We start from the raw sequence: 10518 nt of genomic DNA, 5'->3' as shown, positions 1-10518 counted from the left end.
TACCCAAGAGAAAAGTTTGTATAGAGGCCCCAAAAGGCAATGCTCATGGCAGCACAGTCGGGAAAAGCAAAACCAAAAAGCACCAACAACTTGAAATTGTATAAATATTCAGCAGCTAGAGAATGGATAAATAGTGGTACACTCACAAAATGAATAGCCATATCGCAGTGAAAATGAATGAAATGCAACTTCACTCAACAGGAGGAATGAATCTCAGTGCTGTGGTCAACATTTGTGTTCTCCCCCAAATTCATACCTTGAAATCCTAATGCCCAAAGGACGCATTAGGAGGTGGGGCCTTTGGGAGGGGCTTAAGTCATGAGGGTGGCGCCCTCAAGAATGGAATTGGAGTTCTTAACAAAGAAACCACACAGAGATCCCTAACTCCTTCTGCCCTACAGGAGTTCTACCAATAGGAAAAGGGCTGTCCCTGGAACATGCAGGGACCCTGACTTCCAGCCTCTAGAACTGTGAGAGATAAATTTCTGTTTATAAATCTCTAGTATTTGTTATAGCAGCCTGAATGGACTATGTAACTCAGGAACATGTTTGCTAAAAGTCCAGAACATTAGATGAAAGTTCAAACACACACACACAAAACTATAAAAACTCTAATATAGTTTAATAATGCATATAAATGTGAAAAGAAATTAAAGCACTATAAAAGCTGTGTAAACACAAGTCAGGATGGAGGTTATTTCTGAGGGGAAGGCAGTGGTAGAGGATAGGGACCACTTATAAGTAGATTAAAATTATTGATAATATTTTAGTTCTCGGTTGGGGTGGCAAAATGGGCGAGTTAAAGGTGATGTTCACTATAACATTTAAAAAAAATTTAATTTGAACGTGCCATTCAAGGACTACTGATTATAGGCTATTATTAACTAATTTTGTGTACTCATCACCCACTTAAAAAAAAAAAAAGACGGTACCCACATACCGTCCCAGGCCTTCCGGCCCAACTACGTTATAAAAGACTGAGGCGTTTAACCAAGGCCATGAGCAAAAACGTTGCATCCCAAACCCAAGTACCTACTCCCCACCGTGCCTACAACAACGCCATCAGCAGATCAGGAGAAACCCCAGGAAGGCAGCAACCAAATCCTAGCTTAACTAGGACGCAAACAAAAGAGGCAGGAATCACGTGGTGCTCCCTCCCACGCCCGGCGCGCCAATGATGTCACCACTCCGCGACCCGGCCATTGATTCCCGACTGAAGGTAGAGAGGGCTACGTGGTGGGGGAGGGCGGGGGGAGGGTCCCGGCGGCAGTGGCAGTCTCTGGTGTCGCGCTGTGTCCCGGAGAATTACAGGACCCGGTAAGAGGCTTCTCCCTTCTCCGGCATCCCCTCCTGTGGCCTGAACGCCCGGCTCGCGCCGCCGCTCCAGTGTCGGGCGCTCCTGCAAGGGGGGGAACGCAGGGCGCCCGGTGGGCTCTGAGGGTGGGCGCAGGGCCAGGTGGGCAGGCGGGGGTCGCGGGCGGCGGCGGGGCTCGGCAGCCTTGCGGGGAGGCAGGCGCGGGGGCCCGAGCGCTTGTGCGCGTGTGTTTGTGCTCCCGGGTGTGCGCGGGTGTGGGCGGCAGAGGCTGCGCACGGATGCTCTGGCGCTCGTGCCCGCCGGAGCCGAACAGCTGGGTACCAAAGGCCCTTGTCTCTTTCTCGCCAACTCCCTCGCCCGGGGGAGAGTGACTGGAGAGCGAGGCGCCGGGGACTCGTTCAGGTCCGCGCCTGCCTGCGCCCTCTGCCCTGACTGCACAGGCCCGCGCCTCATCCCTGGGATAATATCCGCCGTCCTTGGCGTGCCTTTACACGGGCAAGGCGTAGGCGTCCGCCCTGGAGAGCCCACTGCGGGGTCACGGCCACTGCGCTCCGCCTCGGTCTGGTCCTGGTGCAGGAGGCCTAGTTGCGTCACCTCCCCTTCCTTCATCTCCTTGCCTTGATTCTTGGGCCCCGCTAGAGGGTAAGGCTGCCTCAGGTGTGCTGTGTTGGTGTGAGAGTTTGGGAAACTTGCCTTTCAGAAAGGGATACGTACCTGTCATTGGATTTTCAACGCCGTGTGGGGGTGTCCCAGCCTGCGGTTAGGGAGGGAACAGAGTCTAAGCTGCTAAGGGAGGATATTTGCACGCAGAGGCCTACACAGTGGCTGTTATCCGAGGGGAAGGCCGGATTGCTAGCACGAGTCGTTGGGAACCGAGAAAGCAGGAGCAACAAATTGTTGAGCAAATGTGAATGATGATGCCAGTTTCTTTCTTGACTAAAGAAGGCCCGTTCCTGTCGTTCCAGAGATCCTGAAATATCTTTTCCATTATTTCATTTTTTCACAAACAGTTGGGTGTGCTTTCTCCATGGGAGGCAGGGAATAGAGTGGAAAGAGGGCATGAACTTTGGAAGTCAGGTCTGCCTTTGCCAGCTGTGTGACAGTGAGTGAGTTATTTAACCTTTCTACTCCTACTTGGTCTTATCTACAAAATGAGGATAATTATACCTACCTTGCAAGGTTGTTGTCAGAGTGTGAAGTGTCAATCTATTATTAGTAAGGGCCCAGCACCCATGACTTGAACTTGCTCCCTTGCTGAAGGTTTCCCATTGGTACAGCTGCTTGAAAAGCAGGGGAACTTTTTACTATTCTGGATATTTCCTATTCTGCCAGATATGATAAAGCAGACTTGAGGTGGGGGTGGGGAGACTCAAAACCCATAATCTCTCTACAATAGACCATAAAATTTTGAATTGGAAAGAGGTTAAAGCCTCACTTTATTCTCTTAATTATAGCTCCTCTTTATTGAACATATGCAGTGTATGTGTGACACTGTCCCAAGCTCTTTACAAACACTAATTTATTTAATCCCTCCAGCAACCCAGTGCTGTAGGAAGTATTATCCCCATTTTACAGATGCAGAAGGTGAGCTCATCCAAGTTCCTGACACTAGTTAATGGCAGAGCTGGAACTTGAACCGAAGTCTTCAGGCTATGTGGGGTTTGGGTCTTATTATTTCTCAGTCACTAGAGTCCTGGTGGTGTGAGCCTGGTGTAGTGGGGGAAGGGAGGCATAAGCAGAGTTTAGAGGGCCAGTGTTTGCTGTAAGAATAACATCTCAAATCGTCCAGTGATAAATTATCTTTTATTTTACACTTTACCCAGCATTGTCCAGATGTGAACCAAGATTTGGCCTTTTCACCCAGAGAAAAAGGAAAGGCTCATGGGCACACAGTAGGTATTTGGTAAATGTCTGTGGAAAGAAGAAAAAATCTTGAGGTATTATTACTTCCTCCAGAAGGAGACCCATTGCTTAACACACACAGTTTCCTTTAAGCTAGCTGTTTTTATACTGTAACATGGTGTAATATGAGCATCTTTCTGATTCATGGATTTAAAGATTAACTGACTTGAGTTTTCAAATATGTGTACAACAGGATCTGCGCTTTGGGGCTTCTGCAGTGATCTCTTGAGATACAGCAGTTTATTTCGCTATAACATCTGTTAGACTTGGACCATAGTAGGTACAGCTGCTTGAATGAAGTTTCCTGGAGAACACTGGATGATTGTTTGGTATTAGGGATAAAGAGTTCAAAATATTAAATTTGTCACAAAATTAAGTATTTGAGAAAGATCTGTGACGGATGTGCATTAATGTGGGAATAGTAAACGGGTTTTGAACAGATGATATTCTTGGTGGTTTTGCTCAGCTATTCTGTGTTGGTTCCCAGTCTGAAGATGACTTAGGGCTGTATAGTGAATTATTAGGAACTCAGAAGGTTTATATAACCCATCCACATAGATTGTGAAAAGTAAACTCTCAGTTCCTCCACTCAAGGAGCTCTCATTGCTGCTTCTATACCGTCCCAGATGCCTTAAAGTCACCTATTTCATCATGTTTATCAAACTTAATGGGAGAGATCCTTTAACATAATTTATCCTCCCTTTCCCTTTGTACCCCACCACCACACACAGAGTGAAGTTCTTTCCCCAGAAGGGGTATATTAATCTAATTGCAAATGGCAGAAACCTAACGTAAGCTAACGTAAGCAAAAAAGGGTTGATCATTTAACTAGGAGGTCCAAAGGTGAGCTTCAGGCATGGCTGGATCATGAGCCTGAAATGATGTCATGAAGACTCTCTTCGCCCTGCCTTTCTCTGCTTCTTTTTGTTTATTGCCTTCATTTTTTCCTGCTGTTTTCTCCATACATACTGAAAAAGGTGACTCCTGGCAGCCCCAAGCCTATAACCTTATAGCTCTCTTCTAGCATTGTAAACTAATCATGTGGACAAGGATCTAGGGATACCATGATTAGACAGGTCTGTGTCACAAGCTCACTTTTGAGATGAAGGAGTAAAATTTCCCTCCTTAGCCACATGGGATGGAGAAGTACAGAGGTAGTAGGCAGGTGAAAACAACAAATGATTACTGCAAATGTGTGTGTAGGCATAGGCGTATGTGCTGACGTACGTGTGCTCCTATCCCACTTCTTGAGGCCTTTCCAGAGCCTTCCAACTGGAATGGATCCACCTGGTTTTGTCCGTCATGTGTTGTTATTTTGTTGTGGCATCGATCACATTCTTTTTATCCCTTGCACGCCTTTGCATCTGCTGTTTAGGTCGCGTGCTCGCGCTCACGCATGCGTGCACACACACGCGCTGTTTTGTTTGACTGACTTCCTTTTGGATTGAGGTCATGTTTCTCTTCCCAGAAGCCTCCCTTGACCTCCATCAATGAGGAGGTCGCGTACACCCCTGAGCACAACCTTCTATTGTAGATTTTATTTCTGTTTGATTACTGTCTATCTTCTGGTCAGTTCTCCACTAGACTGAGAGCCCCTTGAAGGCAGAGGTGCTCTTTGCTTTGTATTCCTTACCTGCTTCTTAGCTGCATTATTTTTCTTCTTAGCACTTACAAGCAGTTGACCTTGTATATTTTATTTGTTACCTGTCTTCTCACTAAAACATCAGCTTCATGAAAATAATGAGGAAAGGAATTTTTGTTTCATTTACTGCTGTATCTCTAGAGCCTACCACGGTGCCTGGCACATAGTGTGTGCTTAATAAATGTTTGAATGAATGAATGAAAATCTGCCCACAGAGAGAAAACGCTGCCTCCATGTTGAGAGGATTCAATCTGCATGACAGATACAGTTCTCACTGTAAATGTCTGTAAATACAAGTACTGTGGGTGCCGTCCCGGGAAGGCAGAACCTCTCTGCCCATGTGCAACTGAACCTGCAGAGGTGAAGGGTCAGGCCCCAAGGAGCACCCACCTGGAAATTCCACCCTGTGAGATATTTCATCCCCCTCAAACCCTTTTGAACTATGATAGGTTGTATATTAAGGCTTTTTTCATAGTTGGAGTCTTTTTTTTTTCTTAGAGTATTTATCTTTAAAACATCTCCTTGAGTGCTTACCATGTGCCAGCCATAGTTTTAAGTCCCTTAACAGCTCGTTCTTTGAGTGGAGTTTGGGAATCAGGAGTTGTGAACTTCAAAAACTTTTTTCTTTTTAAATACTGAAACACTCAAAAGGGGCTAAAAACAAAAATCCAAATCAGAAAATTATAAAAGAAGTGAGACGCCTCTCCATCCAGCTCATCTCACCCTCCAGAGATACGGCTACTACTCATAGCTTGGTGTGTGTCTCCTCCCTTGCCTTTTCTTAAGCTTTTATAGTCATAGCTATTAAATACGATACACTCCATCTTGTTATTGTTTGGTTTTCACCCAGATGCAGCCCTGTTCTACCTGCTGATCTGCACCTTGACTTTTCCATAGCCGTCTTCAAGGTGCTTCTGCGGCACCCACCGCTGCTCCCCAGCAGTAGCACCCTGCCTTGGGGTGAGTGGCAGAGCCTCTTGGGGGGCTTGTGGTCCAGAGTGCAGTCTGTCCTTCAGGACAGGGGCTGCTTGGGTGTTGATCTTCCACCCAGTGCCAGGGAGGGCCCAAACCCACATCTGTCTTCCTGGTTATTGCTGTGCCTCATCTTCAGGGAGCCCTACCCATGCCACACCCACCCCCCAACAAAAAACGTGGAGGGGGTGTACCCTTTTGCTTCTTCTTTTAACACACAAAAAAGTAGTTCTCATACATTTAGAGGCTTGAGGTGTGTTGTTTAACCCCACATGCAGCCCCAAACATCTGGGCCCTACTTCTACGCAGCTGTAATACCTTCTTGTAGTTCTTAGTCCTCATTTGCTTCCTAAAAAGTGAGAGTTTGCACTGCAATGGCTGACCATTCGCTGTGCCTCTGTCTCACCCTGCCTTCTCCAGGACTGGGTGTTTTAACTGAAAGAGGAAAATCTTAGCTAAATTGAAAACCAGTATCTCATTTTAATTTGCATTTTTTTGTTACGGTTAAGTTTGAACTTTTTTTGGCATAGGCTTATTAACCATTTTTATGGCCATTTCAAAAATTCTGTGAATTCCTGATTTTGCCTATTGACTTACTGTGTCTAAGTGATTTTTTTTTATAAATTATACAAATTCTATAAAAAATATGAGTATGTGCTCATTGTAAAAAACAAAAAACTCATTTGTTGTAAATATTCTTCTAGCTGGTTGCCATCTAATTTTGGCTTTATCATTAAATATACAGAACCTGTTTTTCTTCTGTAGACAAATTTTGTTCTTTTTGATTTCTTCCTTTGCTTGTAAACTTAAAAATATTTTTTTTCATTCTGTGTTCTGAAGGTTTGCTTTTTGACATATGACTTTAAAAAGCCAATGTTCAGTTTTATTTCAGATTTTAACAAGATATTTGATGAAAATATTGTGCAATGTTTTAAATAAAAGCAGTTTTAATTAGCTAAAGGACTATGTTTTGTTTTAAAGATACATTAGTGTGAAAAAGATACATAAGTGTGTATGTATCACTTATTTTTCCTTTTTTAAATTTAGCAGAATATCAAAGCTTGCTCCACAAAACTGAGTTTAAATATATGTATAATTCTCATCATTTTAGTGTTCTTAAGCATTTCTATAAATTGCTGCATGAAATATTTCTCTGTTGTTGTTGATCTGGTTTAAAGAAGCACTCTTGTTCTGCTAACAACTCAATGTATGGCCAAGATGATGAACTTAATCTCTTCCAGTTCCATCGTCTCACCATTTCCCTAAGGCTCTTTTTGAGGTATAATTATATACGATAAACACATTTTATGAATATGATATGGTATTCATTGAATACCATTCAGTGAATTTTCACAAACACATATACCCATTTAATCACCATCCAAATCAAGAAAATAAAGGGTTTCCATCACCCCGCAAAGCTCCCTCATGTACCTTTCTAGTCGTCACTATTCCCAAAGGCAACCACTGTTCTGAAATCTATTACCATAGATCAGTTTTGCCTGTTCTAAAATGTCATATACATGGAACTATACAATATGTACTTTGTGTGTGGCTTCTTTTAGTGAGGTTCAACCATGTTGCATGTGTCAGTATCCACTGTATTAGTTGTGTATTCATTCATCAGTTGGTGGACTTTGGGGTTGTTTCCATTTTGCAGCTGTCAAGAATAAAGCTCTGTGAACATTCTTTTTTTTTCTTCTTTTTTTAATTGTGGTAAAAACCACAAAATTTTACCAAATTAACCATTTTTAAGTGTAGTTCAGCAGTATTATGTATATTCACATGGTAAAACAGATCTCCAGAACTTTTTCATTTTGCAAATCTGAAACTCTGCACCCATTAAACAACTCCCCCTTTCCCCTTCTCCCTACCCCTGGTTCTGTAAACATTCTTGTATTAAGTCTTTTTGTGGCCATTTCTTTTCATTTTCCTTGTGGTAAGTACCTAGAAGTATAGGGGCTGAGTCACAGGGTGTTTGCATATTTAGCCTTAGAAGAAACTGCCAAACAGCCTTCCAACAGATGCTTTATCATAGAAAACTTAAAAATTGAAGAAACTATTAACATGAATAAAATCCATGTTAACCCTACCTCTCAGATATCATCATTAACATTTCGGTGTCTTTTGTGCAATGCTGTGCAGGTTAGCCCACAGATATGGCAGTTCCAAGGTAGATCTATTCAGCGACTCAGTGTTGTCCCAGCCCTCTACTCTGCCATCCTCAGCACATCACTTATTCACAGCGAGGAACCTTTGCCACAGAAAGCCCCTGATAGACTGCCTTTGTGTTTTGTTGGCCAGAGTTGTATCACATGTATCACTGGCAAGAAGAGTAGAATTGCCAAAACCGAATTAGATTAGACTAATCACAGCCCCACTCCACCCCCACCCCTGCGTCTGGGGAGGGAGCCTGGCCTTCTCAGAGGAATGGGAACAGAACTAGGGTTCTCTCAGAAAGGAAGGCAGAGTTCTAGGTAGGCACTCAGCACTGTCTGCCACTAAGGCATATTGTTTTTCAAAGCTGAAATTGTCTCTATTTAAATTTTATGCCTTTCTGCTTACTATGAACTAAACATATTCCATGGTATTAACTCTTCATAAATGTTACTTTTATGTATTATATAATTTATGACTGTACCAGAATCTACTTGACCGTGTCTCTAGTTTGGGGCATTAAAGCTGTTTTCAGTTTTTTGCTATTGTAAACAATTCTGTAGCAAGCATAAATTTCCATACTAGATTTCGGATTATCTTCCTCAAGGTAGATTATTGTGATTGTATTGTTAATTACACTTATTAATAATTATATAGCAATGTGATTATAATATTAATGATTGTTGATTATTAAATGAGGTTATTAACCATATTTAAGCCTTCTAACATACATTGTCCAATTGCTTTGTTAAAAAAAGCGTCTTAGTCTTACCACCATATGGTAGAATGCCTGTTTCTCCTCCTTTCCCTAGTTTTTACTTTTTGCCCTTCTCTTCCTTTCATTCAACCATTAATGTATATTCCTTTGACAAATATTTGTTGAATACCTTTTATAGCCAAAGCACTGTTCTGGGTCCTGAGGGTACAAGACTAGTACTGCTCAGGACAGACAGACAAAGATCATGCAATTGTGTAACTACAGCTACTGATAAAGATTATGAAGGAAGCTTCCTAGGGTTGTGGATACTTTATATGCCTTCTGGCATAGGAACAGGACTAGAGCAGAAAATAGTCTGCAGCTTGGCTTTTTCAAGGTTGCAGTCGCTATTGGGCAAACAGGATGGAAGGGGCCTGCTGTGAAGTATGAAAGGATAGGCTCGGCCAGAGAGTGCGCGGCCGACCTTGTTATGGACTCAGGCCTTTATCCCAAGAGTAGCAGGTAGCCAATAAAGGGTTAAAGCAGGGAGGTGATGGTGACCTCACCATCTTTGAGAACCTTTTGGAGGGGGCCAGAGTGGATTCCTAGAGTCTAAGATCAATTGTGAAGGTAGCCATGGAGTCCCTCCAGCTGGCACTGGGTTGTTTTTTTTAATTGCCAATTTTATGAATGAAAACGTAAATCCTATTACAAGTGTGATTGAGTATTTCCCCAAGCCTTTGACAGGTGTTTGCACTTCCTTCTTTGGGAGCTGGCTTTTTATCTACTGCGGTGTAAGTGTAAGTGGGGGCAGCACCGTGTAATGGCCAAGAGCACATGCTCTTGGAGCCAAAGTGCCTGAGCCTGAATCCTGGCTCTGCCAGTTCCTGGCTGTGTTATCTTGAGCAACTGTGGTCCACCTTAGCTTTCCCTACGGTAACATGGGGACACTAACAGTGTACCTCTCTCATTAGGTGGTTGTGAAAATTAAAAGATAAATTACAGTGCTGGCCCATATGAGCACTCCATATATACGTGCTATCTTATCTAGGTATGTGGACGTTATACATACATAGGTGCATATTAACTCTGTCCTGTGTGTGATGTATTGTAACTGTGATTCCCTGTCCGTTTTCATTTTTTTATTAATGTCTTTTTAAAAACTTTTTACTGTGAACATCTTCAAATGTCATGTCATTATTTTGAAGTACAAAAATGTATCTGCAGTGAACAGATGTCAGTCTTCTCCTTTGTGATGTCTTCCATTGCAGTGAAACAGGTGAAGTCATACACAGAGACTTTGTTTTTAGTGTTTTTATTTAAAATACTTTACAAAGAATCCTTTAATTGATTTGTAACTTATTTTTGGTTTATTAATATAAGGCAAGGCTCTAAATAGATCTTTTTTTTCCAAAAAGCCTATCAATTAGTCAAGCTCCATCTATGGACTAGTAATTCTTCCCCTTGCTGCGGCTTTTGGCTCCTGTTATGCATTGGATCAGGACACATACTAGGGTCTGTCAGGGGAAGTGTGTGATTCTGCTCTATTAGGCTATAGCACCATTCTTGTATTATACCAGTACCGCTTTGATTTAATCAATATGGCTGTCCTCTTTTTAAAAAACATTTTGGCCACTCTTGCCTGTTTGTTCTTGCACTTGAACTTTAATCATTTTATCAGGTATCCACTCCTTACAGCCCCTAACCTCATTAGAATTTGCAATAAACAGTTATTTAATTTGGCTCTAATTGGCATTCAGCCATCACATATCCGTCTAGTTAGGACAGGTATTCCTCAACAGAGTTTTGTACTTTTCCACATGTAGACTCTTC

At 42.6% G+C, this 10518-nt stretch overlaps 1 protein-coding gene and 1 long non-coding RNA gene across 6 annotated transcripts in view; both read left to right on the top strand.

Moving 5' to 3' along the window:
• Positions 1-1173: 1173 nt before the first annotated feature.
• Positions 1174-10518, top strand: part of ADAR (adenosine deaminase RNA specific) — a 41094-nt gene continuing 31749 nt past the window's right edge. For all 5 annotated transcript variants that reach the window (XM_057725380.1, XM_057725387.1, XM_057725388.1 and 2 more), the window contains exon 1: positions 1174-1219. In XM_057725380.1, the coding sequence (XP_057581363.1) occupies positions 1175-1219 (45 nt within the window). In that variant the 5' untranslated portion in view covers position 1174. The remainder of the gene's footprint in view (positions 1220-10518) is intronic.
• On the top strand, positions 2124-4018 carry LOC130847383 (uncharacterized). The gene is made up of 3 exons (XR_009052152.1): positions 2124-2222; positions 2326-2417; positions 3139-4018. It is a non-coding gene; the product is annotated as an uncharacterized LOC130847383 (long non-coding RNA).

The sequence above is a fragment of the Hippopotamus amphibius genome, chromosome 1 (genome assembly GCF_030028045.1).
Source record: "Hippopotamus amphibius kiboko isolate mHipAmp2 chromosome 1, mHipAmp2.hap2, whole genome shotgun sequence".
Lineage (NCBI taxonomy): Eukaryota > Metazoa > Chordata > Mammalia > Artiodactyla > Hippopotamidae > Hippopotamus > Hippopotamus amphibius.
Note: the sequence above shows the minus strand (reverse complement) of the source record. Positions and strands in the feature narration are given on the sequence as shown.